We start from the raw sequence: 27,324 nt of genomic DNA on the forward strand, positions 1-27,324 counted from the left end.
AAAGGGATAGAGAAGTACATACTAAGAAAAAGAGAATAACAATGTCATCAACAAAATGATGATTGCAGATTGGATTCTTGAGAAAAAAAACTTAGATGCCTTCTGTCAAAGAAATTATCAAGATGATTATAAATTCACATTTCATAATACTTAAAACGTACACTTAATCACGGAAACCTATTTTGAAGAATTTTAAAGTCCAACTGGAATTCAGTTGCATTTTTTCATCTAGTACAGCATACATATCTGCTCTTTAAATCACTTCCTGTGTTCTCTGAAACCAAAAAGGAGAGATTTATATTTTTTTTGTTTTCATGATGGCACCCCCTAGTATAAGAAAAAACTGAGCTTTGTAGAAATGGCCTCCAGAGTGTGTAAATATGAAAACGCCAGCTCAGCATTGTAGTGTGTACAAAGAAAACTGAGTTTTGTAGAAACACTATCATGTCGATGACAAAACAGATGGTGGCAGAAGCACAGTGTTTCATTGGAAGAGGAAGAAGAAACACAATGATAATAACAACAATGGCAGACAGCTTCATGCCAGTGTTGTTCTCTTCATTATCTACTTTGACAGCTTGTTAAGAGTTAAAACTCTACCACCTTTCTCTGCTGAAACTGTTGTAATCTGCTTGCAATAAACTAAATGTCAGGAAGCTGTAGTGCAAATGGAAATAGTATACTGTTTCTTCTTTGCTGGTTTTCTGTGGCTGACTTGCTTGTCTGTCCTCCACACATACACAGTAGGAGGAGAATTATCTGTTTTGCCATTTTATTATGGATGGAGGTATTTGGAGAAATGACTTTTTAGAATTTATCCAGCTTAATGTAAATGTAGTCTGAGAGTTTATTTTCTGTTTTACAAACAAAAACAATGTGTTAACATGTGTTATCTGGAACAAAATCATGTGGTCTCTAGAACCCCACTGCTGTGTACCAATAAGGTTCAGGTTTATGTAAATGACACCTGCGCCACTAGAGGTCATCATATCTGAGATTTAAGCAATACTCACTGCAGTCCTGGTGTACCTGAACTTTAAGGCAATACAGTTGAGTATGAGGGCAGATTTTCACAGCTCAGATCATTTTATGAACTTCTAAAAGTTTTCTTGTTTTCATATGATGAAACTATAGTATGTGTCAAACGAATGTAAAATTATGTAATTACATTTAAAAGGTGTCACATCTGTCTCAGTTAATTTCTAACACCAGAAAGCAGGTCACTGACAAATTCAAGAGGTCAGTTCACAGCAAACAACTATGAACTAATGCACCAGTTAAAGTCGAATACCAACAGTACAAGAATGGCATGTGGTCAGGTTGTCAGTTATATAAGCATGTGAGACATGAATTGCTCAGCCACCTGAGTCTGTGAGTGATGTAATGCAAGACCAATTCCTACTGCAGTTTTAATGTTAAAATGTTTACAAAATGTTAATGTTTATAGATTATTTACAGCCCTGAGGACTCTAAAATACCTGAGTGTTTTCTGGAAGTTTGTTACAAGCTTTTTTACAAGGAAATCTTCATTTGGTAGTTGATTTACTGATCTTAAATCTACTGGGCCTCATGACAGGTGACACCATTCTTGAGATACCTTTAAGCTACCTTTAGATCCTACTCTCACCCAAGCAAAATATCAACAATCTATCTACTATTAAACTAGCTAAACTACTGTGTCTTGTCCCACTGGCTTAATAGGCAGTATCATCTTAATGCCATGGCCGGCTCAGTGGTCTAGCTGACCCCCCTGCTTATCTAGCTCCACTAGTGTTACAAATAGCTATTAGTTATATTAGAAAACTTTTCACAATATTCTCTGACCTAATGCACCTTTAAAGCATCCTTGCCAAGCAAAGAGCATATACTCAGTGGCTTGACCTGGCCTTATATCTACATTGTATCTTCCAACTGCCTTGATAGCTAACTTCATCTGAATGTCATGTCCCACTCAGTTGTTCAACCACCATCGCTGTTTATCTAGTTCCACTACTCTTAATAGCCTCTATCATTATATTGGGGAGGACATTACCATGTCATGTTTTAGATATACTTGTACACAAACAAAGGCTCATATTTAAAAATTACGCTGAAGTAATGTGAATAAGCCACTACAAATTAGCATATCATTAATGATTCTAAAGCTATGTGTAAAATTAAAATCCTTCATTGGTGCCCCCCACTGGTAGTACCAAAGAAGACACTGTGACCTTCATTTAGGAGATACTGAAATGAATCACCTGAAAGCAACACATTGACTTCATTTGTGATTGTCTCATAGTTCACATATGTGTGGAAGTAAGGGGAAATATATACATAAAAGAAATACAAATCCAATTTTCATTAAAAGAAAGCCATAAGTGGTAAACAAACTACTTAATAGTAAGCAACAAACTCACCATTTATTAAAGAAAATAAAGAGGTCATCTTTAAAATGCTTCAAATCATGTATGTGAGTTAAAAATAAATGACTACCTTAAAGTATCCAAAAGTTGTTTAGAATGAGAGAAAGTCGATATGATTTGATAAGAATTTGCATGTTTAAAAAAGGACCAATGTAAAAATCATTGTATTTCAGTCAAGGGGGTGAATTTATGGAACAGCAGGGAGGAATTGAAAACATGTACGACACTTAGTAAGTTAAGAAAATGTTAAAATAATTTACTGAACAAATATACAAACTTATAACTTATAACAAACTTACCTAATAATATGACAATACACAGTAGTATGGCCACAAATGCCCCGGTGCTGAGGCCAGCTGAGGACAGGAAAGCCTGGGCCTGACACACATTGTTGCTGTTACGTCCCCTGGTGTTCCTCTGGCAGACACACAACCTTAGGGAAAGTGTGGTGGTACTGCTGAGAGGAGGCTCCCCACCATCAACCACCACCAGCACCAGGCTGAAGAACTCCTGGTCTCTGTCCTGGCTAAAGCCATCACGCCGACGAGATATTATACTGGCAGTGTTGTCTGAGGACAGGGTGGAGGATAGTAAGGTGAGAGAAGGAGGTCGGTGAGGTGGATGATGGAAGAAAGGTAAAGGAACGGTGAAAGAACAATTAAATGATATGAGACAGGTGGAAGAAGGATGGAGACAAAAAAAACAATACTGTAAGCAGGCAGAGTAAAAAATGCTGTTTGAATGAGCTAGCTCAGCCTATACAGGGATTGTTCTTCATGATCATGAATCAATCCACATGATTGTGGAGAGCAATGGAACAGGACAAATAACTGCCTCTGAAATAGGGTGAATCACTTCAGAGTAATTCAGAAATGAGGTTTAGAAGAGGGAGAAACAGACAAAGGATCCACACACTAGATTAACAGCTCCCATAAAAATGGATAAAGCAACATTTCAATCTCAAAGTGTGTGAATGTGCTTACTTTCCATTGTGTTTATATATCAAAAAAGGAGCAATAATATAATTTGTGTGACTGGATGATTATGGCTGCATAGTAGCTAGATTTTCTCCACTGTTTTGCAGTTGGTGCACTATAAATAGTTTTAAAATTCCCCAAAGGCCCAATGAATCTTTTCAAGTTTATGTTCCTTTTGCCATGGCATTTCAATTTGTCACTCAAAATGTGAAAGAGAACAATCTTATAGCAGTAAATATAGGCATAAGGCAAAAAACTAGCAGGATTGATGTAGCCCTGAAGCATGGCAATGAAAACAATTCAGATGAACTCCAACCGAATTAGGTTTGGTCTAAACGATCCAAACTACTGAAGTAAAATTGAAAACTGAAATTCAGTTTCTATGTTTAGAATACATTTGGGCAAGCAAGATATGTTGATAAAACTCAATATTGAATCCAGTCTTTTACACGGCTGTAGCCAGGATTTTAGAAATACTGATGTCAGTCCTAATTCCTCCAACCTACCCACCTCACAAACCAACCAAACTCTGTTCAATGTTCTAAGTATTTAAAGTCCATGTAAAGGAAAATCAGAGATTTCTCTTTAAACACATTATACATGTTAGAAAATAATTGCTGAAAACATGTGAAAAGACTGTGAACTATGAAGTACTGAATTGTGGAGTTAGGGCGTTAAACTGTTTTTCACCATTTCTGTGTTCAGGATTTTTTGGGTGGGTCTGAAATAGTGGCTCGATGGCGTAGAGTGGTTACTAGCATGACTCCTCCCCCACTATACAAACGCTAGAGTGCACATACTCATACTTAATATTTTTACACCTGGTAGTTTTGCAAATTTTTATCAGAGACAACTGGGATTCACTTCAGATAATCTGCTGATACAATAGACTGTAAATATGGACATAGCTGCCGTCACCCATTGGTTTCTGGCGAAGTGGCGACTCCAGCCGTCGCCATCTTGGCAGTACCTGACTCTGCCTAACTCCAGGCTAATCCAAAATTGGCAAAGAGACGGAGCTGAGTCAGGCCGAATGAAGCCTGAATGCTGAAACAAGCCACCTAGCGGCTAACAACCTGTCACTCAAAGTGGCCATGTCCTTGATTATACATAACTTTACAGCTTAATAAAATTTAAACGGGTGAGTTATAAAAAAATTCACCCCCCGCACAGTTGTCCTGAAAAGGGAAATTAGCTATAGAGACCAAAACTGTTTTTTGTACCAGGCTGCAAACATGTTTATTTCTGCTGTAAATTTGGGCATTTTAACATGGGGGTCTATGAGGATCAACTCGCTTTTAGAGCCAGCCTCAAGTGGCCATTCGAGAAACTGCAGTTTTTGGCACTTCAGCCCCGGAGATTGCCGCTTGGCTGTTACTGGTGAATGGGGCCATTTTCGGTCAATGTTAGCAGTCAAGGACTTATTTTAAACCCAGCTGAAGCATCCATTGACAGGTGGAGTTGAAAGCAGCTTCAGCACCGGCTGTTCGGCTGGGAGAACAGGTAGAGTCAACTGACGCGGTGCCATCAGCGGCCGATACTGGCTGCCGCCCATGTCCTCGGCTTCAGCACTGGCTGTGCGGCTGGGAGGTCCATGGTCAGAGGGAGAGCATTTGCCACAAATAAGCTGCTTTTCCGCAGAGAAGTAAAATTAAGTGCTCAGAACTCCTTGGTATGAGTGTTGTTAACTCACAGGCTGTTCAGTTGGGCCGTGCTTTCAGCGCCTTCAGCAGACACACCCCAGTGTTTCAGAGCAGAGAATACTGCTCATTTTTCCACGATTTTGAAACCTCATTTTATATATTTGGTGTTTTTTTTAATCATTCAAATTTGGCAGGGTGGTTAATTACACATTTTTCTGTGGTATGACAAACTCAGAACACGTATTTATTATTTCTTTACACTGACTAAAAAACATTCTAAAATTAAACATTTTACTTATTCATTTACAGTAACTGCTCAATATATTTCCTGAAAATTTGATCTCTCTACATTATTGTCTGATGCCAGGTATGTAATTCTGGTACAAAATACAAACCTTTCATTTTAATTGAATATATTTATTTTGCCTAAAGTGAACATGAAATGAATTAAAAAACAAAACAAAAAAACCCCCAAACAATTAGAATCAGTCTTAAAAAAAGAAAATACAGCATGTGTAATATGTATGTAACTGTAGACTGTAAACTCTTCTCCTTATCATTATAAACCCACCAAATGACCTTGGTGTCCTCAGGGGTAGCTGTTCCACAATGACAGCATGAAGGATTCTGGTAATCTTGACACTGATAGTTTGCAAATAAATGGAGGGAGGGCTGAAAGAGTGTGCCAGAAAAATAAAAGCTTAACTGACAGAGATACAGCTGTTGAATATGGATGAAGAGTGTATCTTTACAAAGCAATATACATCCAACCTGCCCTGGGGAGCACCAAGCCATGATAAAGCATGTCAGCCAGCAGACAGTGGCATGTCTATATATGTGCGTGTCTCTCTACATGTGTGTGCTTAATGTGTGTGGAATTTTTAATGCATTGCAGCAATGCCCATGGGACTCTGCACAGGAGGATATCTTCATTTACATAGTGTGTTTCCTGTTGACATGCATGAAGTCTCTGGGAGTGCTCACACACACACACACACACACACCTTTCATTCATTTTTTCATTCATTTCTACATCAACATTGACTTTTTAATCTTGTCACTGGGTCATTTATTTTCATTTTTCAACTGTATTTATTTCCTCTTAATTTTCTCTCAATATCAGTTTTATTTAAATTTCAGGGAGGTCCTCGCAGGAGGGACTGTTACATATCCCTCACATCCCTCCTTTCTATTGGTGGGACACTTTTGTTTCTTTTCACCATGTTCACCATCTTCACTATCTTCACCATGAAGGCTTCAGAAAACTGCCATATATGTCATTTTGGAGGGAAATTAACCGTATTTTCTATTTCTCATCTCAATTGCCCCCGGTGGCTGGGTGCAGGTTAGATCATAAGTCCCGCCCCCTCCATGTTTGCGGATGGGACATGAACCAAACTAAAAAAATCAAAGTACACATCAAATAAATTTTTCCCAAAGACAGTTCCTGTCAGTTTATGTAGTTCTTACCATGCTGATGTATGTTCAAGTGTTAATTTTGGGTTTAATTAGTTATTTGATGCTATTAATAGGGGGTGTCACATCATGACTGACAGCTGTGATTGACAGCTGCTCTGAGTGAAGTAGTCACAGAGGCACCTGCGGACTCCTGTTCAGGAATTGTAAGTAATATAGGAATGTCAAGAGGAGATGCGATGTTAATGCTAACGTTCCTTAACCGTGATTGTCTGTTTCAAACCGACAAAATGAGTTGTTCTGCAGTAAACTGTAATAATTGACCTGATGGATCTGAGGGATCTTTGCAGTTTTTTAGGTAAGTTAAATTTGTGTTTGTAAGCTAATCAGTAAGTTAATGTTATTAGCTAGCTAGCTAAGACAACAAGCAGTCTAGCTAACGTTATGTGGGGAAAAAGCAGGTGATTGGTAGCTAGTAAAGGTAAGGTAAAAATCTGAATTACTGTCTAAAGAAATCATTCTTGAACTTTAATTAAAAAGCCAGTACAAGGGGAGGAATTATACCACAGCTGCAAGATTTCTCCCCCTCCTGCAGATATATGTGTAATGTTATCATAAACATTAACAGCTGACCCACTAGCTAACATTAGCTGACGGTTAACGTTATTTGATAAGCACAAGCAGCTAAAAAGTGTACAGTGTAAGTATTAATACATGTTGTGTTAAAATTTAATTTTGCCCACCCTTACCCATTTATAAACTTTATTTCATCATTAAAATATAACAGTAACAGTTAATATAATTAATTGTTCACATTTTTAAAAAAAATCATCAGACAGCGTTTTGTTGAAAAGTCAAGCACTTTGTACAGTTTTAATAAATTCAGTACTTTTTTTCAATATACTAACTACTAATTGGTGATTGTATACTGTATTAAAGGATATAATTATCACTTATTGTTATTGCACCATTGGTTTTGGCCTTAGTGCCCTACATTTTGGCTGTGATGCCCCAGTAAAATTTGTATTTACCAGGGCCGAAGTGGCCTTGCCCTAAAAATGACTTAATTCCAGGCCTGCAGTATACAGCCATTAATGTTAGTTTTGCATCACTGACTGTAATGTTAAGGATTTTAAGACATGCAGCAATTAAGATGAAAAAAAAACATTAAGCTTACCAAACCTGTCTGCATGTAGCCGAACTGTTTATCTTCATTTGTAAAGTATAATAAATCTAGTCTTGTAAACTTATATACAGGCTGAGACAAACCAGTCCCTCCTCTACCAGCCGTACCTGTAGGCAGGTCATATTTCTAAACTTGAGTCAGTATTTTGATGTCAGGAGTATTATGTATTAGGGGTGTGCCCGAATACAAATACATTATTCGGCAAAGCACAAACAGTGGGTTTTATACGAATATTTGTTTCATGCAAATATTTAAAAAACTATCTGTTGGGGGTGTTCCCCAGAGATAAAGCTGAGCTACTGACACAAGCAAAGTGCTCCCAAGGGATTCTCCATAACCTGTTATTCCCCTGTCCATAGTTTATTCATGAACACTAATTGTAACACTTTAATTTTCTAAAATTAAAAGTGTCATAAAAACAAAAACAGGATTTTTAAGCCTCTTTCCACTTTTATTCGAATACAAATACAAATAATTTTGCTGCCTCAAGAAATACAGATACAAATACAAATACTGGGCTCTCTGCACATCCTTATTATGTATATTACTGATGTTTTAGTTTAGTTTCCAGTGAGATATTATTAGGTTTATATAGTGAATTTGATGTTGTAAACATTACTATTGCTGCTTTAGAAACAACATTTAGTTATATTTCAATTACAGTCAATTCTAATCCTGTTCTGAATTCATTCTTTTTTAAAATAATATAGTTTTTAAAAATAAATGATTTATTAATGAAAAAGAACCAATAAGAATATTGATAAAATCCAAACGATACCCATCCTTATAGTATAACATTAGAACATGCTTTGTTTTTTGAAAGTTTTTAAATTTTGTTAGACATAACTGTTAACCATCGTTTAAAAATCACATTGCTAAATTGTTTAGCTATGGACAATGATTCACACAAAATCAGTGATCTGTCTTGAGGATGCAGATGTCTATTGATGTGCTCTAACACAGCTACAGTGTTAATAAAGCCAACAAGTTTTAGTTAAATGTAGAAATTGATAAGGAAATGTTTTTCCAGTGCAGGGATATGTTATATAAATATCCTTTAGACATCTTTCTTTATGTTATGTTTACTGCTATCTGTTAAAACTTATCTCTTTACTTTTTTTCAACCCAAAGGTACTCAACTTGAATGAAACACAAAAAAGCAGCAAATCCTTATATTTACCATCTGAAACCAAATGATGTTTGGCATATGCACTTTATTAATGATAATCATTTTCTGTCGATTGAGTAATTATTTTGTCTCAGTGCCAACTTTTAATACATTCAACTTTGGTATTGAGAGTTTTTATTTTAAATTCCCAAGTTAGAAAGCAGTCTCAATTATTGTAAATGAATTATGGTTCACATAATTACATTTACTTTGCACAGCCTATGTCCTATGATAGAATAATAAGAAGCATTAATATTGCATTGTCCATTGTTGCAGGCTAACACTGCTATTACAATGGATATCAATAATGAGGATTATAGTTATGCACCATCAACAGCTACACAGGCAAAACTTAGCTGTACTCAAGAGAACCTAAGTGAACCATATTCATGCATTGGTGAAAATGGCCTCCTCATCATATTGGAAAATCAGATTTAGTTACTTTGCAAGAATGGAAAGTGAAATGGCATAAGATGGCAAGACGGTTTGCAGACAGCTAACCAAATCGATCAATTTTTATGGGGGGCATTTTGTGGATATTTGTGTCTGTTGCCAGTTACCATCAACTGTCCCTCTGCTGGCTATGACTTACAGTCCGTATACACAAGACTGAATCATTGAAAGAACAAACCTGGACTCGACTGATCCTCCTGAAGTTGCTGCTGGTTCTGATTTACAACTGAATCAGTTCCCTCATTCTCTTAATACACTGTTGCTCTCATTGTTGAATAAACAGAGCATAAGATTGTGTTTATGTCACAGGAGGCCCTTGTGAATAAAGTGTTTTACTGCAGTTCTGTGTAAATCAGTTTAATGCACTTCATACCTTTGATATATGAGGTGGTTGTTAAGTTTAAATTGTAATCATCTGCTCATTGTTCCTTTTAAGTTAGTAGGTTGACTGTTCTGTTAAAGGGAAAATAAGTTTTAGTAGGTTTGCACTTACACCTTGTCTTGGTGACATCTGACATCTGTTGTGTAATTAAAGGAGGAGGACCACACACAGACTTTCTCTTTTCATCAACTTCTTTATTTAAACAAATCTAAACTGAGCTGAATCAAAGCCCAATGTTTCAACTTATGCATTCATCAGGGGCCAAACAACAATACTTGGTCAAAAAACACTTTTTATATTTCCAAACATCACAAGGCATCCTATAGAATAATCACATCATTGGTAATTAAGCCAACATGAGTATCATCAATCCAGCCAAAAGAACCCCAAAAATTGTATCAAAGCTAATAATAACAGTCAAACTAGCTTGCAAGGAAACACCTCAAGTCCAGCTCTTCATTCAGTCCATTTGGAGAGAGTGTGTTTAATTTATGTTTCCTAAATGTGTCACATTTCAAAAGCAACAGATCCAGATTGCTGCCTCGCTTATTGCTATTCACTTTCTCAAAGCCTTTGAAGCGTAGACTAGAAATTGTGTGGCTATTTTCTAGAAAATTTGTTTGTTACAGGAGAAGTTAGATCCTGTCTTCTAATAGTGCTTTTGTGTTCTGAAATCCAAATTTTCAATTAACAAATATCAAGCCACATGGATGTTTCAGCATTTCAAACGTTGGTTTTAATTCAGCACAACACTGTTGAAATAAAGAATTCTGTGTGCGGTCCTCCTCCTTCAACTAATTAATAGTTCCAAGGCTACTAGCACCAGCATAAATATGACAGGGTTGAGGTGTTTTTTCCATTTGCTACTAATATTTTAAAAAACTTTATCATAGGATCATACTAAGTCTATGAGAACCCTCAGTCTTTGTTAACATTTAGTTTACTGTATACTTACGCATTACATTTTCTTTCCAGGCCTGATCTGCAGGCTCTCTGAGTACAGCTCTTCAAATTCACGCTGCCTGTACCAGTAGGTAGCATCAGTTACATCAGACACAATGCTATTGCCAAGTCTGTTAGCAAAAATGAATCCTTGTGGCCCATTCATGACATGTCACAACTTATGCATGAAGGGGATTCTGCAGTCTTCAGATCAGGAGTTTATCTGTAAACTATTAATGTACCATGTGACCCCAGTTCAACAGTTTCCTGCAGTCCAGAGCAGCAGCTTCCATCTATTCTCTCTGTAAAATCATCCTCTGCCATCTGAATCTCCTCATCCTTTTCTCAGTCCAAGCTCACTCTGTGACACTATGGCCGTATTCAGACCAAATTAGGTTTTGCCGCAGAGTTGAGTGGAGTTGTGGGCGTGCTTGTGCTCTAGAACGTAACCAGAAAATAATATTTTATTGACTTGATTCACCGTCTTTCTCGTTACCACCTCTCCCTCTCTTCATTCACTCTCTAGCTTGCTCGACCACAGCTGCTCCCCCTCTCTCTCTCTCTCTCTCTCTCGCTGGTGCTCTCAACTCTCTCTTTTTCTCTCATCTTTTTTTAAAATGAGTTGGGAAGCAAAGTCAGCAAAGTCTAACTTTACTTTTAACTTTATCAAACAAAAAGAAATGTCCTCCCCTCCTCCTAGTAATGTCTTTGTCCTCCATCATGGCAGGGTTTAAAAGCTCTGGTCAGTCTGATCGCCAGCTGTGATTGGCCACCGCAGTGTGACGTCGAGTTGCGTTTCTCCAAAAGTTGACTATCAACTTTCCTGCAGGCTGGTGTGGTGCCGCTGCGGCCGCACACCAAGTTCATCCACTCATCAACTGATTTGGACCACAGCAAATAAATTATAGGTGTGAAAATGCCAAAAAGGTCAGTTCAAGCTGGATCAGAACTAGTCTGTACAACATGTTGTAAGACCATGTCGGAAATCAATAGTTGTTTCAAACAGCTGCACTTGAAGGCAGTGAAAAAGAAGGAGATGTGATATCGCGTATATGTTTTTTTTAACAGTCTCTCCTGGAAGATATTATTAGTGTTGTACTCAATTGTTCAGATGCAAGGTGAGAATAATTAAGTTGAGAATGAAAAAGAGCTAGAGTAAGAAGTTAAAAGGCAAAATGAAACAATAGTGCAGCACTGTTTGCCTATTTAGACTACAAAATGACTTTCATTCACAAGGACAACCACAGACAGAGCAGCTTTGTGGTAAAAGTTACTGAGGTCCAGACCTCAGGACCTTAATGGTAGGTACGACTATGATGAAGTAACTGCGTCAAGCCTCCATCGGAGTTGATGTGCTCAGATTTAGAAGGCTCTAATGAAAGCAGTCATCTTTATGTGGATTCAGCAGTGAAAAGACTGTGCCAGAAGTCCTACAGTCCTGATAGATTCATAGTGAATGCAGTGTTTCCCCTATAATAGTACAGAAAATATTTTTTTAAATGCCAAATGTAACACCGAATATCCATCCATTCAGAAATCAGTAGCATTTGAGAGCCTTTGAGCAGCGCTGTTTCGAAATGTGAGTTAACGTCTGTGTTGTTGCCTGGGAAACTGCAGGTAGTGCAGCTTCTTTTAAGGAATAGGGCGGTACATAAGCGAGTGAGTGGTTAAGCGAGAGAGCGAGCGTCAGAAAAGTGACGGTGAATGTGAGCAGAGCAGAGGAAAAGGCTAGCAGTAAGGCCGTATTCAGACAAAACTCAGGCGGTGGGGTGTTCAGCCGCAGGGTCGAGCGGATGTGTGTGGGGATGTGGGTGTGTTTATTTGTCCTCCGGAACGTAACCGCTGTTACACAATCAGAAAATAACGTTTTATTGAACTGATTCACTGGCATTCTCGCTACCAGCACTCCCTCTCTTCATTCACTCTCTAGCTTAAGTCCCCTTAAAGTCCCCCTCCACTCAAAAATATGTTTTTCTTTCTTGGTCCTACAGTTGGATATGTAAGCTTCACTGTGCAGAATGATGCATGTGCAGAATTTGACACTAGAAGGCTGTTTTCACATTATTCAGGCCCAAATGCATTGAAAGCATCTGACGCGCCCGTTTTGAAGTACACCTATTGTTTTAAATGGCTGAACACGCACCAAAAGTGTTATGAGGCGTGTCAAACTGCCTTGACGCCCCTGCTCCAACCTTGTCTCGATTTTGGAGCATCAAATGAGGACCCAATGACCAAAGCTGTTTTATCTGCAGCCGGAAAAGAAAGAAAGAGCACGAGCGAACTGAGAGAGAGAGAGAGAGAGAGAGAGAGAGAGAGAGAGAGAGACAGCGTGGCAGTGGTCGAGCGAGGAGAGGGAGCAGCAGTAGTGAAAATGAGAGAAATAAAATGTTACTTTCTGATTATTTCATGGCGGTTATGTTCTAAAGCACAAATAAATAACCATAAAACACTCAACGGATGATTTACTGTGGAAACAGACACTCTTAGTTGTCATTTCAAATCTGATGCTTGCAGTGCACTATAGGAGCAACAATTGACGCTCGTCAAATGAGGAACATCATTTATCACTTTCAGTGCGTTTGGGCCTTTCTGCTGAAAATGGAAAGTATTCCAGTGCTCATTAAAAATGTGATTTTAAGGGGCAGGCCTATGAGCGTGATATGTGACATCACAACTAGTTTTGAAGCCAATCCTGGTCCAATATTCAATTTAGTGTGATGTGGAAACTTGATGCCTCCAGTGCACATACACTGAGAATGAACCTTGTAGGAGGACGAGAGCCAGGTCGCTGTGACCTGGAATGAGAGCCAGGTCACTGTGACCTGTACCAATGTCCAAACCAAAACAAGAGACATCTGGAATGGCGAAGTGCCACAAACACACACACACACACACACACACATACACACACAGTGCAGAGACACCCACTCACATTTGGTCAAAGTCCAAGATAAGTGAAATTGAGAAATGTCCCATTCTTCTTTAAAATTTGGGATAGCCAAAAAGTCTGGTAAACAGGATGAGACCTATCACGCAACATGAACACACATACACACACACAGCCTGTCTTCAGTATAAAAAGGCATGTCACATTCTGTAACGTTGGAAGATATCTCTGACTTGTTGTTAGTAGGGCCATTGTGAATAAAGAGATTCCCCATCCGACACCTGTGTCTCAACCATTTGATTCCTCTGTTATCCACCTCTTTCTGCCACAACTTTACAATGAAGTAGGAGACATCTTATGTCCAGCAGGAAAACTTGAAAAACTTAAAATGAATAATATTTCCATATTCATAGATTCTGGATTTTTAATGAGAGAGAAGTAGTAGATGCCATTTAAAGGACTTAAGTTTGGTAATTATGTTTTTTCCACAAAAAAGTGTATCAGCCATACATTATTGTTCCAAGCAGAGTATTTTTATATGTCTTAATACATGTCTGATGGAGATATTTAAGATCAGGTTTCAGTTGACAGCACAAGCTGCCTCATTTTATGACAAGTGAAGTTACTCAAAAAAAAAGAAAAAAGAAAAAAAAATTGAGGTACATTTGTCCCTCAATTTTTTTTAATTTTTTTTTCAACTGAAACCTGATCTTAAATATCTCCATCAGAAACGTATTAAGACATAAAAATACTCTGCTTAGAACAATAATGTATGGCTGATACACTTTAAGTTAAGTTGCTTGCAAAAAGCAAGCAACTTAACTTTTGGCTAACAGGGGTTATATTTTCTGGTGACAAAGTAACCTTATGTTAGTGTTACCTAGGCTTCTAAACTAACTAAGTTACACAAACTACCTCTGAGTCTAGCATAACTGGGTTTATTTTTTGTTATAATTAGCACTAATATTAACCATACATATTGCCAGATGCATCCACATTGCTTTCATATATTTATCAGCGCTGTGGTAAAGTATGATTGTTTGTTAGCTTGTTATCTCCTTAACTCACCGATATGTAGCTTAGCTGGTTATCAACAGAGCTAAGTTACATAAAAACATCCATTAGACTGTATTTTCCATAGTGTGTGAAGATGATGTTAGTTGTGGTACATATTACATGTTTGGCGACTCACTAACTTCCTGTTGTGATGGCTACACTGGTCACATGATTAACTGGACATTTACAGTTTTTTATTTACAGGGCAAAGTATGCCCTTCTTACTTTTTAAAGGTGAGTAATTCATTAAAAAATGATTTGCAAATCATGATTGAACACATGAATAAAGGTTCTAACTGGTTTTGATTAACAAATTCTATCTATTTTACTTTCGGTTTTCATGAAAAACCTTGGCCTGGCAATAGTTCAAACACAGCCTTGACAAAGAGAGAAGGCACTTACACTGAGAAGAACAGGCAGCTTTGTAATTACCCCTGACTCAAATGTGTAAAAAACTGCAGTACAAGAGGTTTTCAACTGTGGAACAAAACTTCAGGCTGGAAAAGCTTTCTGTAAGCACTTCTAAAGATTCTGCTCAAAGAGGAAAGAGGTGTCTCTTGAAACACAGACAGAAGAGGAATGAAAAGTGAAGAGTAAGAGCAAGAGAGAGGAGCAATGGCTGCTACAGTACACACACCATATACTGCCATTAACAAGACTAGTGCAGTGCCTGTTCGGAATGGACCAATTGCTTGGCCTCTGGTATTGCTGCTTGCAGCTTTCTCAAGAACCGCTCATCTGAACAACTTCACAGTTGACACTGCATTTCCTTTGGTCAGCAGCAATACACCCACCAAGTGTGAAGTTGATCGGATGAATGGTTGTCGAAAAAATTGAAGGACAGACATACATACAGACAGAGATTACTTCTATTTTGCTTAGATTTGTGGTTTGTTTCATTGAGGTGAAATTGTCCTCAAATAAGATGTGTGATTCTTATTTCCATCACGTTTTCTGTATCAGCTCCTTTTTGTCACTTCGGGCAGGCTCGTGTTGTCTTGGCAGCTTCCGGCCTCCCACTCTTTGGCTCTGCTCTCCTCCAGTATTGCTCTTGAGAACGGCTCAACCAAACAACTTTACATTCAACATTGCGCTTCTTTGGGTCCTCAGTACAGTGTTGCCAGATGGGAAATGTTAAAGTTTCGTACCAGAGGCTTAAAATGATCATATTTTGAGGAAAATCATCGTATGTGAGTCATAACCAAAAGAACAAACAGGCATAAGTGTATAATTTCAGAAAACACGTATTTATTGAGATGAACGACTTTTTGACACCGCCTACAAATCTAGCTAAAAAAAAAAAAAAAAATTGCTGATGTAGTTATATGATGCGTGGAAGGTGGTAGTCTTTCGAGACTCACTCAAATAAAAAGGTCCCAACATCGAAAACAAAAGCGTCTCTACAGTAATCTAAAGGCTTTCATACTAAATGAAAACAACACAACTTGTAGCCTGTTAAGCATCTGCATGGATATTAAATAAATAACATACTTACCTTATCAACTCAAGTTCCATATAGCCTACCGTTGTGCAATCTTGAAATAGGCTACTCTGTGTCCATAACTCCATCGGTCTGATTCAGCATCAGCTATCTCTTGTGCAAACTCTCTTCAAATGAGCGAGCCAGCCAGTCATACTTATTGTGATGAACCTGAATCACGTTCATCATCACAATAAGCATGATTTGCTGGAAAGAGGTCACATGAGAAGAGTTGTGTAAACACAGACGTAGGATCCATATTTTACTATCCTGATTATATTGGGAAATGAATTAAAATGAGACTGATTACAACTATTAATACTAAGTGTCACAAAATGATCAAATTATTGTACATAATGGGATTTTTGGAATTATTGTTTGACCTTTCACAGAGTGAAATAAGTGTTGAGAAATCTGAAGGACATACATACATACAGAGACTCCTTCCATTTTAGTTAGAAGAGGACAGAAGAGCAAGAAGGTAACGCAGAGTACAGGTAAACTGGTAAACAGGTTTAAAGAGTGCAAAATACTAGTGCACTTTATTTTTTATTAAAAAAAAAAAAAAAGAAAAGAAAAAACTTTTTCATTTATCTCTACCAGCAGCTTAAATACGCTGAAAATTCAGGTTTCTCTTTATACTGCACATAAACAGAAGCTGGAAATGTGATTAAATTACAACTGATAACACGATACTCACACCTAATGCCACTGTTGTTGACACTAACTCACCATATTGTACAAACTGCACCTTTATTTTTCTCATTTTTCCTTGACATATGATCAAACTCTAGAGATATGAAGCTTGTCTGGATGTGGAAGCTGATATTTTGTCCACTCTGTACAGCCAGCATTTTTTTTGAGTGCACTGCACCAAGAGATCTGGGACATTGGAGAGGAGAAAGTGTTGATGCTGGGGAGGAGGTTAAAGGACTTAAACTAAATTAGTCAACAACAAATAATTGCTTGGGAGTGGAGGAGAGGTCTGCTGTCAACAGCACTATTGATTCTCCACTGACTGGAGTGGAAGAGGAGTGGAGAGAGAGGGAATGAGGTGATACACCAAGCACAAGTGTAATGGCAGGAAACAACTGCTGAGAAAAGAGGAGGAGGAGGAGGGGGGGGGATGGTGAGACATGAGATGTTTCTGTTAGGCTGGCGGAGAGGGCAGGGAGGTGGAGCCATGAGGGGAAAGTCAGTGAAAAACACAGGAGGGAATACAGGAAGAAACAAAAGAAAGTGGAAAGAGAGTAGGCTGTTGGAGGGAAAGGGGAATTTGAGAGAAGTGAAGGTGTCATAAATGAACAGTGGGAGAGGAAGAGAGAGGGAGGGTTGAGGTAAACAGCAACAGAAAGAAAGTAAGAGGTAATATGAGGTCATGGAGAGACTTAGGCCACATTCGGACCGAAACTGGCAGTTAAGGGTAGGCGGGCGATATATGGAATATACTTGATACGTGGGATGTAGTAAACTATATCAGCAGCAGTGTGATTATACCACACAGAAAATAAAAAAACTCACACACAAATGTCGCACACATTCGCCCGTCCATCCAGACCACTCTCCTGGGCGAGTGTGTGTGATGTATGTAGGTGAGGTGAGGTGTGTGTTTTTGTATCAGATTGAAAATGGTTTAACTTTCTGCTAACTGCTAACAGCTAACAGCTAATTGTTTTTGTCGTCGACTTTCTGTTGACTGGAAGCTTCAAGTTCACAGCAACTACACTTTCACACCAGTGGCTCTGCTTTGATTAATTTCATTATAACAGTAGTTTATTTAACTTTATTGTAACAGTAGTTTATTTAGTAGTTTAGTAGTTTACAATAGTTTAGAGGGGATTTCAAAATATCGAGATATACATTGTGAATTGCGATAAAGCGTAAAAATATTGCAGTGCGTTTATGCGGGGGGGGTAAAGGGCTCAGCAAAAAAACGCAGCGGTTGTCCAGCAAAAAGTTGAACTGGGCTCAACTTTTGCCACAATGCAACCTGGCGTCATTTGCCACACTGGCCAATCACATACCTGATGAATTACTTTGTAACATGAACGCTGTATTTGACTGTGTACCTCACTAATGTTGCGATAAAACATTTCCCGCCATTTCCAGAGTTGTAAAATCCTGCCTGTGACTTTTACAAACCGCTTTGTAGTGTTTTGGCTTCTGATATGTCCTTAAATGCATTAATCTGTAACTCCAACTGGACTTCCTGGATTGTATTTCATTGTCTCAGTGATATCTCAAACAACACGCTCCCACCACTGCAGAACCCTGCACCATAGTGCTGCACTCCCAGTTTTGGTCTGAATGTGTCCTTACAGCAGAAAGCTCCCAGTTTTGCCAGTGTTATTCACAGAAGCTATTAGATTAGATTAGATTGTTGTATGTCAGTCTGTGCGTTAAAGACAGGCAAACTTTGGGCAAAAAAACCCATAAAACCTCATGACTAAAATATAATAATCTTGCATGTGATGGAGAGATAAGCTGGTGTAATACTATAACAACTAGATAAAATGTAGAGCTGATGATATATACATGCGTGTGTGCGTGTCCTACCATATAAATGTGATTATGGTAATAACATCATTTGAGTGTGGGCAGATTTTTACAGTGACACACAGGAGATTTATACTCCTGTGTGTGATAGATGGCTGAATCACAGGATGTGATACCTCTTTAAAATAACTCTCTGATCAGAGTCACTGATGTAAACAGACCTGCCATACTGCTGTACAGTAGTCAGTTGAGTCAAGCTGACTACTGCTGCTGTTTGACTAGCAGCTCTGGGGCCTCATTTATAAAACAGTGCGTAGGATCCATACCAAAAGTGTATGTGCAAACAAAAGCCAAAAATGGCATGCATCAAAAAAATAATCAAATTTATAAAACTGCGAGCATGCACAAATACATGCATGTTTCCCTTTATAAATCACAATCAAACTTGAAAATACGCGCACGTGGACAAACCTCATATGCCATAACCATAAATGGTCAATGCAAAAACCTTCATGAATACTGATGTACATGTTGTTCCTGTAAAGAATGACAGCAGTAACAGACAAAAGTTTAAGAGGCTGACGGCTGCAGCAGCTGTTCATGCAGTCGGTGCAACAAACAAAACTATTCCCAATATTAAACAAAATGGTCAGATATGGAGGTAGATGCCAAGAAGCACATTTCTGCACACTGTGAGATTATAGACTAGTGGAGACACAGGGACACTGACGCTCACCGCATGGTATTTTGTTAAGCATCTACTGTATATAGACACATGCATGACTGATTAGACCACACACTCAATATCTCAAATATAATTAACACTGAATTCATTTCTATTCAGAAAATCCAGCATACAGGTGTTTCTCTAATTTACACAGTCGATATATGAGTGCAGGTGGTGAAAATGTGGCGGTGAGATGACTGGAGAAGGTGGAGCGTGTGTAGCAGCCACTCCGGTGTCACCAGTGCGCTCTGTGCACCTGACAGCAGCATAAAGGTGAACTTTTTCGGTAAAAATGTAATTTAAATGACTAGTTAACAAGAGATCCATCACAATCATCATTATGTTAAATTGTCATTTTTTTCAATGGAGTTAAGTGTTAGCACCAGTGAGGGGCTGGATGTAGCAGCCTCAAGAGTACGTCTGTAGTAACAACGAAGGCACTGGAGTGGTGTCCGCAATGCAGCCCGAGGCAGAAAGGCTGAGACTGGACAGAGTGTGGGCAGCCACACGACTCCCGCACCAGCAGTGGGACATGGATATATCCTCTGGGTGGACCATAGCTTAAACGCCGACTCTACGTGTCAATGGACGCTTCAGTCGGGTTTGAAATAACTCCTTGAGTGCTAAAATCACACGTCACATAACCGTAAATGTGATATGACACATTTTGACAGATTGATGTTATTATCATGAATGATAATACTGCACTGTTCATCTCTCAGCATGCGTGACTTAAACTTGGTCCTCCATATTTCTAACCGACTTATTTCACAACAGAAATTTTGATTTGTCGTAGCAGGAAAAGCACATTTGGAACTCAATTCCATGTGAGTGTCCAAGGAAGCCATACTGGTGAACCATCATGCACTATACCAGGGCTATTAATTTGGAAAAACTAAATTGGATTCAGCTATAATTATTGTTACCAACTGCAATCAATTGTAATTGCAGACCTGACGCCCTCATTTACTGCATCCAGTGGACATGAGGGGTAAGCTAAATGACCCCTTAAAAGTGAACAGCGGTTATAAATAGCAATACAATATACAGCAGTAACAGAGGTGCGTGTTTTCTTTTTTTTTGGGGGGGGGGTTGTACATGCAAGTGGGCAAGTAGAGAGGAGAGGAACAGAAGATCTCAGCGATCATGAGGAGCGAGTGGGGCTTGCTTTTATTTTCACAGACACGTGGCATGCGAATGTACTTATATGCCAGCCATGGTCTGATTTAAACAAATAAAATGCAATCCACAGTGTGACACACGATGGTGAAGTAAGACAAAGCAGTCCAGGCAGTTGGACAAACACAGATCAGTTTAGTGTGACAAGCACAACTAAACAAGCAGCAACAACAACAATACTTCACAGTATCCTCGGCAGCAGCAACCGGGCTCACAGTCCGTTAACTTGAAAACATACAGCACTGAAGCTGAAAATAACAAACTTTAATATCTTATCTCTGCCCAGACTTAAGCCTCTTACTTGTGTTGCTTAAGGAAGCGAGTAGGATGTGTTTCAGTCCGTCTTTCAGGTCCGAGATGACGGGGCCGTCCTCTCACTCTGTCCGCAGGTTCACGGCAAGCTGATCCTCAGCGGCATTGCGGAGGAAACAGCGGAGTCGACTCAGTTAAAGACGAGCAGAGCATAGAGGTTATCCTCCGTCTCTCTTCTGCAGGAAAGGTGGAAGAGGACTGGGTTGCACAGCAGTCTTCTTTGGATCCAGTTGAACACAAAGAAATATCCACTTGTCCAGTGAGGTTGAGATTGTATGGCCTAGTTACAGTCACATACATATGGGAGCTACTTCCTTACATCAGCTGGAAGCGTAGTTCAGACAGTTAGTGGTGTGTTTATACTCAGTGACATCACGGCTGGGAAGAGGAAATCCCGTGCCTTTCCAGAAGGTCTCGTCCAATGAGAGCCGAGAGTTTGACTCTGCCGGATTTCACTCCTAGGTGTGAATTGAGCAGAGCATGATGGGAGTTGAAGTCTGTTTGGAGTCTTTTTGTTTGACTTGGCACCTTTCTTTACCAGGCTTTGTGACTGCATGCAGACATAGTAACATATCCATCTATTGGGTAAGATTCCAGGTACAAGTCCTCACAAGACTTTGTTGATTGTTTGCCAGATCACAGATGTCATATAATCAGTCAGTGTGATAACAACAGTAATTGACAAACAAAGTAACATGATGTTTGATTTGTCTTCTCCTTTATGTACTTTGTGTTGGTTGTTGGCGATTCAGATTTCAGATCTTTTGGAGATGGAGATGTGAACATGCCAGAGGGTTGGCTGTGCTTTGGTTTTATGGCCACATAAAATGTGCGTTTGCGTCTCTCATCTTGGTGATACTCCATGTACTCCAGATGCAGTGTGCCTATCTGCTCCAGGGAACAACATCACCTCAAGTTGCACTATTGAGGTATGTAAAATCTAGGGCTTATCCATACACATTGTATAGGGCTTTGACTCCAGTGAGGCCATGTTCATGTTAGCTTTTGCATCCAGATGACATGTAGACTCTAAGATTGCTAGGGGACGCAACAATGTCATGGCAGTTGTATTGCTCAGGACCCAAGGAAGTGCAATGTCGAGTGTGAAGTTGTTCGGATGAGCGGCTCTCTAGAGAGCTGCAAGCAGCAATCGGCATATAAAATTGTCCCCCCCTCCAATTTCATTGTATGTGGGACAGTGATATAGTATGATGCAGTTTGTTGTAATATTCCAAGCTATATTCTGTTTGAATACGGGTTGCTATAATTCAAGAGGTTATGATATAAATTATGTTGGTGTATGGTGTTTTAAAATCTTGCTCCATGTGCCCCCTTTTAACTTTGAGCATCTGTCCCTCTAAAGGTCTAAACACGGCCCTGCATTTGAACAACGGATGCACCGATCTGACTTTTTCAGTCCCGATACTGATACTTGGACTTTGGGTATCGTCAATACCGAGTACTGATCCATTACCAGTATTTAATTAAACAGCTGTACGTTTCACTGTGGAGGCGACTGGGATCTTTCTTTTATGTGTGAGGCAGCATTATACTTGACTTTGCTTTCCCAACATTGTTCAACAGAATGTAAAAAATATATATGTTTATTTGTTTAAAATTATACAATATAATCATGAATTCATGGCTGAGTGATTCAAAGCATTTGTTTGCAGGAGGAATGGGGTGTGTTCAAGATAGCAAATATACAGCTGATTTGGTGATAAGTGGAGGTATTTTCCTGTTACATTTTAGGTCACCCGCAAGTGGTTTTCTCTTAGCAAGATTAGCTACAATAGCTGGTCTTTTAGAGGGCTCCTCGAGACAGCTTCTATTTACTAAAGATAATGTCCAAGACAACTTCACACTTACACTAACTTATAAGTTAGCATACACTTTGTGCTGTCTAAGCCTTGTGCTTCACAATGCTGAAACAACAGCAGCAACCCTGCTCCAGTGGGAGAAAAGAGTCTAACAACACCAGGGGCCCTGCCGGTGTGTCTTCCTTTCTAGATAATAGATGAGCCCCATTGGCACCTATACCCGATCCAGCTATTTGAGTCAGTTTTGGACCAATATTTGATATCAGTATCGGATTGGTGCATTCCTAATTCGAACCTAAGAACATAAAATAACTTGAACATCATAAAGTAGATTTTAGCAGTCAACTAGTGTAAAATGACATGACACTGTGGGTTGGATGTCCTCCTGTCCTCCCAAATTTGGGTGTTCATGTACACGAACCTACAGATTACATTTCTGTCGTGAGACTGGATTGGAAAAAGAAGACAAACCATAATGAACCAGTTCATTCTGTTTCTGTAGTTTAACTTGTACCAATAAGCTAATAACCTGATGCTCTTGGTACACCAATTTAGCATTTCACTTCTATAACATGTCAGACTCACTATAGACAATTTTTTAAAAAAGGATTAAAATCGATGCAGCAGAACCACAGATGCCATCTTTTTTATTCCACGTTCCACACTTTCTTCTTCCTTGTCAAAACCTGGCGCCTACATTACCCACAAGATAACCCAACTTTATTCACTCAACTGTACAGATTCAGGTGTGTTATACTAGTAGTGGCTTACATAGCCTGGAGCTGCTAGCCTCCAGCAGAGATGAGGAGCTATATAGGTCTGGTAACATCACTTCTTTCTAACTCCACACCCCCAGGGTGGTTAGTGTGTAGCATAAGTGAATTGTGTTCCTTTGTAAGCTGTGTTTAGACAGGTGAAAGACAAATGGACAAAAAGGCATAAATGACCAACTAACAGTATTGGCATCTGCAGATATTTTTGTAAACAATCTTTAACAATCTTCTTTTATTGGTATCAAGTACATCCATATCAGTGCATCCCTCACATTTTAGTCTGTTTGACTGCTGCATGTATGCAAATGATGTACAATAATTCATTGTGCAAACAGCAGTGATTTGCATCTGACACATCTAGGTCACTGAAGTGGTACTCAAAAAGTTTGTCCAGGGTTGGCAGGTCTTCATTTAAATGAATGTCCATTACATTCAAGCCCTTGCCAAACAAGTTCACACAATGCTGATTAAGCCTATCATCGCCATATAAATCTCTCTGTATTTTAAGATGTATTTCACAGTACAGAGTTTTTAACCTGGTGTCAGGTTTGACATTCTGCTCATGCTCTATGGGCAGAGTGTGCACACTAGAGACTTCCACCAGCCGAGCCAGCTAACTTCGGTTAGCCCTCTGCTAACTTGAATGGTGATAAAATAATTTAATCGTGTGGCTCTTCTAGACTTTTCAAATGTTGTCGGACCAAATGGATCAAATTCTGATAGTGAAACAAGTCATTTCGTGGGGGATGTGCAACGCTCAAAACAATTTATCCACGGTTTTACAGCCACAACAGTAGCAACAGAGTAGGCGGAGCCTATAATGTAAGCATGTGTCGACAGTGTTTTTGTAATTACTCTCACTGCCAGAAGGTGGAGACGAAACTCCTGCACTCCAGCTTTAATTACTGTATCGCCATGTCGGAAGATTTAAATAATTAATGAAATTTCCTTTACTTTGCCATCCACACATAAACTGATACACAGTCCCTCTCTCAAATCAGAGACTGTAGATGAAACAAACATTATTCCTGCTGCTGTGTGATGACGACAGCTGTAATAACATGGAAAAGATCTGACATTCTACAAGTTGTGGAAAACAGAATCCAACAGAATGTATGTCTGAGTTCTGAATCACCGGATAATGCTCATGTGGATGGTAAGAATCTTAATAATAAAAATAAAATTGTGTTTTGATCTGCTGTATTTGAAAAAACATGTAGCAAACTGAAAGGGGCAAAACTTAATATAAATGAAAGTTGTTTTGTGATTTTGGAGAAGTCTGTGTGCGTGCACCTCTGCCAACTGAAGCCACAAAAACTGCTTGTGCAGTATAAGGTGGTCTGAGCAGGTTTTATAGCAGCCTCAGCTGTGCTTCACCTCCCACGTTGGTGCAAGTGCGCTCCTTTGGTGCCCGGAAATCACCAAACAGGCACAGATGCAAAAAAAGTAGACTTGCGCCGCAGGAAAATTGCATAAAGACTGCGTTTGGACATGTGCGGGCCTTATGCTTGCAGGAAAATAGGCCCCGTAATGACATACAAATCCCATATGTCATAAAATCAAAATTACAATCTATCTCAACTGAGATTTTTGAAGAGTTTTCCCAACTAACTGAATCCATTATGTTATATTATGGTAATCTGAATCTTTATTCAGCTATAATATCAAGTCACAAGGCTTATGATGTTTGCTCAGGAGCCAAAAGAAAAAAAAAAACACCTGCAATGCAGTGAGGCAGCCAGGCTCTGTGTTCTATGGAAGCACAAGTAAACAACAACACAAACTGCCTGAGGCATTTGGCTCACAGACTGCTGTCCAACCTCCCAGTCCGAAACCTGTCACTGTGTCTCATTACTGAGATTGCTGTCAACTCTCCTCAGTCCTGTATCTGTCTCAGGTCAACCACAGAAAGCAGTGCAATTACATCAGCAGAGATGGAGGACACAGTAGAAGATGGAGAAGAGAATAGAATTTGACAGAGAGAAAGTGAGACCGAGATAAAGGAGCCCAGGGGCGGGGGAATCGCTGTGAACAGAGAGGAAATGGGTGAAGCCACATAAAAAAGACAGAAGACCAAAGCTCAGAGAACATCACACAACCTGACACATAACTGAAAACTAAAGGATGACCTACCCCCTTCCCGTTTATTCAGGAGAGATAAAATCAAAAGCTAAATGAGACGAGGAAATAAACAGAAAACTCCGGCAGCTGGGTAACCTAGGCAACAGCACCACAGCTTTTCTCTTGGACATTAAAGCAGATGTCAGTAGGGGAGGGGAAGCTGGGGGCAGTGGGGAGGGGGTGCTGATACCTGTTCCACCAAATAGCAAAGAGACAAGACACTTGGCTGTGGTACTGATGCCAACGGAATGTGTTGATACAGGTACAACACTGAGCCATGCTTCATTATACTCAACTCTTAGCCCCAAATTTAATTGGACTGGAACTGCTGTACCAGACTTGATATAATATGAGCCTTTAATACATTCAAATTGGTGATATTATGAATGGCATCTCAGTAATCTACAGCATTTCCTTATCCTATGATGCTGATAACACAATCTTTTTATACCAGTACCTAGTGTAAGATGGAGCATGGTGTTCAGGCAGTTGTCCTTGCATTTGTTCATTGGCATCAAATGTTTCATTCAGCTGATGTTCAGTCATACGCTGCTCAGCAACCAGGTGACTAGCAACATCCAGTCTGATTCATACAGATGTGCACAGTCGCCTTTAGAATCTAACACTTCAGACTGGATTTCACAAGTTCAAGTTGTATCGTGCTGTGGACAAAAGCAGGTGTCGGCAGGGATCTAAACATAAAGTACTGTTCATTCCACAAGTTTTGCATTATATTTATCTTATCAAACAGTTTATCATTAACCTCTATCACTGTTCTGAGGCCTGTAACACCAAGCAAGTTCAACTTCGTGGGCATCCAGAATGTTAAACAGCCCTGCGTTGGGTGGGGCATGCTGCGAGACAATGAAATGCAATCCAGGAAGTCCAGTTGAAGTAAAAGCTCTGGCATTTGGAAGGCTTAGTCAACACCAAAAACCTGCACAGCAGGATTTTACAACTCTCGTGACAACGTCACAATCGCGAAGTAAACAGTAAAATACAGTGTTCATATTACACAATTACAAGTAATCTAGCAGGAATTTGCACTTGCTTTTTGCTACAGTACCTCGGTTGTGCTGTTGGACTGGCAAATGGATAAGAAAGTTGTATTTTTTCACACAGGGCTCATATCGATCTGAATGTGGCCTTAGTCTAGCTCTCTTTGGGTTACATGGCTTCACTGAGCCTAACTCAGAGCTGTTCATGTATGATATGAGATGAAACAGTGATATCAGCAGGGAAAGTCAGTATTTGTGGCAGCCAAAAGTGATAGCGAAAGTGATTTTTTTACAATATAATCACATTTCATGACAGAGGAGGCTGAATGGTGGGTGTAAAAGGAAAATGCACTTTGTGATGATTTATCATAAAAAATAAACAGATGTATTTGTGATTCACTATTGTACATAGATTATAGTAGTCAATTTCTGATAACTGTAACAGCACTGACATAATGAGTTTTTGTGGGAAATTAAATTTAGAGTATATACACTGCTGTTCACTCCACATCTGGTGTGTGTGTGATGTCACATTTCTTAGTGCATGCTTGATCATATTTCCATCTGCCAGTGCTTGAAAAATGTAACATGTATTCCCCAACTGTTTTTATTGGTCCATAGTATCTTTACAACAGTCAAATATATGTATATATAACCACAATATTTGCACTTATATTTTATAACTTGTCCAATGATTAGAGTCTTACCTCCATTGTCCTTCACAGTGAAATTTGGATTAACTTGATGCTCAGCAGGCACATAGAAGGAAAACCTTCCGTTTGCAAAGTTGTCCAGATCCGCGGCTCGGATGGTCTGAATCACCTGATGGAGACAGACAGAAGAGAGATGAAGGAAGTAAAGAGCAAAGGCAATAGAGAGGACAAGATATACAGGTAAGAAAGA

The 27,324-nt window shown here is 39.2% G+C and overlaps 1 protein-coding gene and 1 long non-coding RNA gene across 5 annotated transcripts in view; one reads left to right on the forward strand and one right to left on the reverse strand.

The window, feature by feature from the left end:
* Positions 1 to 27,324, reverse strand: part of LOC121908226 (cadherin-18-like) — a 211,346-nt gene that overhangs the window by 2,282 nt on the left and 181,740 nt on the right. For all 3 annotated transcript variants that reach the window (XM_042428079.1, XM_042428080.1, XM_042428087.1), the window contains 2 exons: positions 27,129 to 27,243; positions 2,705 to 2,974 (listed from right to left, as the gene is read on the reverse strand). In XM_042428079.1, coding sequence (XP_042284013.1) covers positions 2,705 to 2,974; positions 27,129 to 27,243 — 385 coding nt within the window. The remainder of the gene's footprint in view (positions 1 to 2,704; positions 2,975 to 27,128; positions 27,244 to 27,324) is intronic.
* On the forward strand, positions 20,685 to 22,276 carry LOC121908227. Of its 2 annotated transcripts, none has more exons than XR_006099191.1 (3): positions 20,685 to 21,306; positions 21,462 to 21,638; positions 22,073 to 22,276. It is a non-coding gene; the product is annotated as an uncharacterized LOC121908227 (long non-coding RNA). The 2 variants fall into 2 exon arrangements; XR_006099190.1 differs by having other exon boundaries at positions 20,685 to 21,294.

This window comes from Thunnus maccoyii, chromosome 12, assembly GCF_910596095.1.
Source record: "Thunnus maccoyii chromosome 12, fThuMac1.1, whole genome shotgun sequence".
Taxonomy (NCBI): Eukaryota; Metazoa; Chordata; class Actinopteri; order Scombriformes; family Scombridae; genus Thunnus; species Thunnus maccoyii.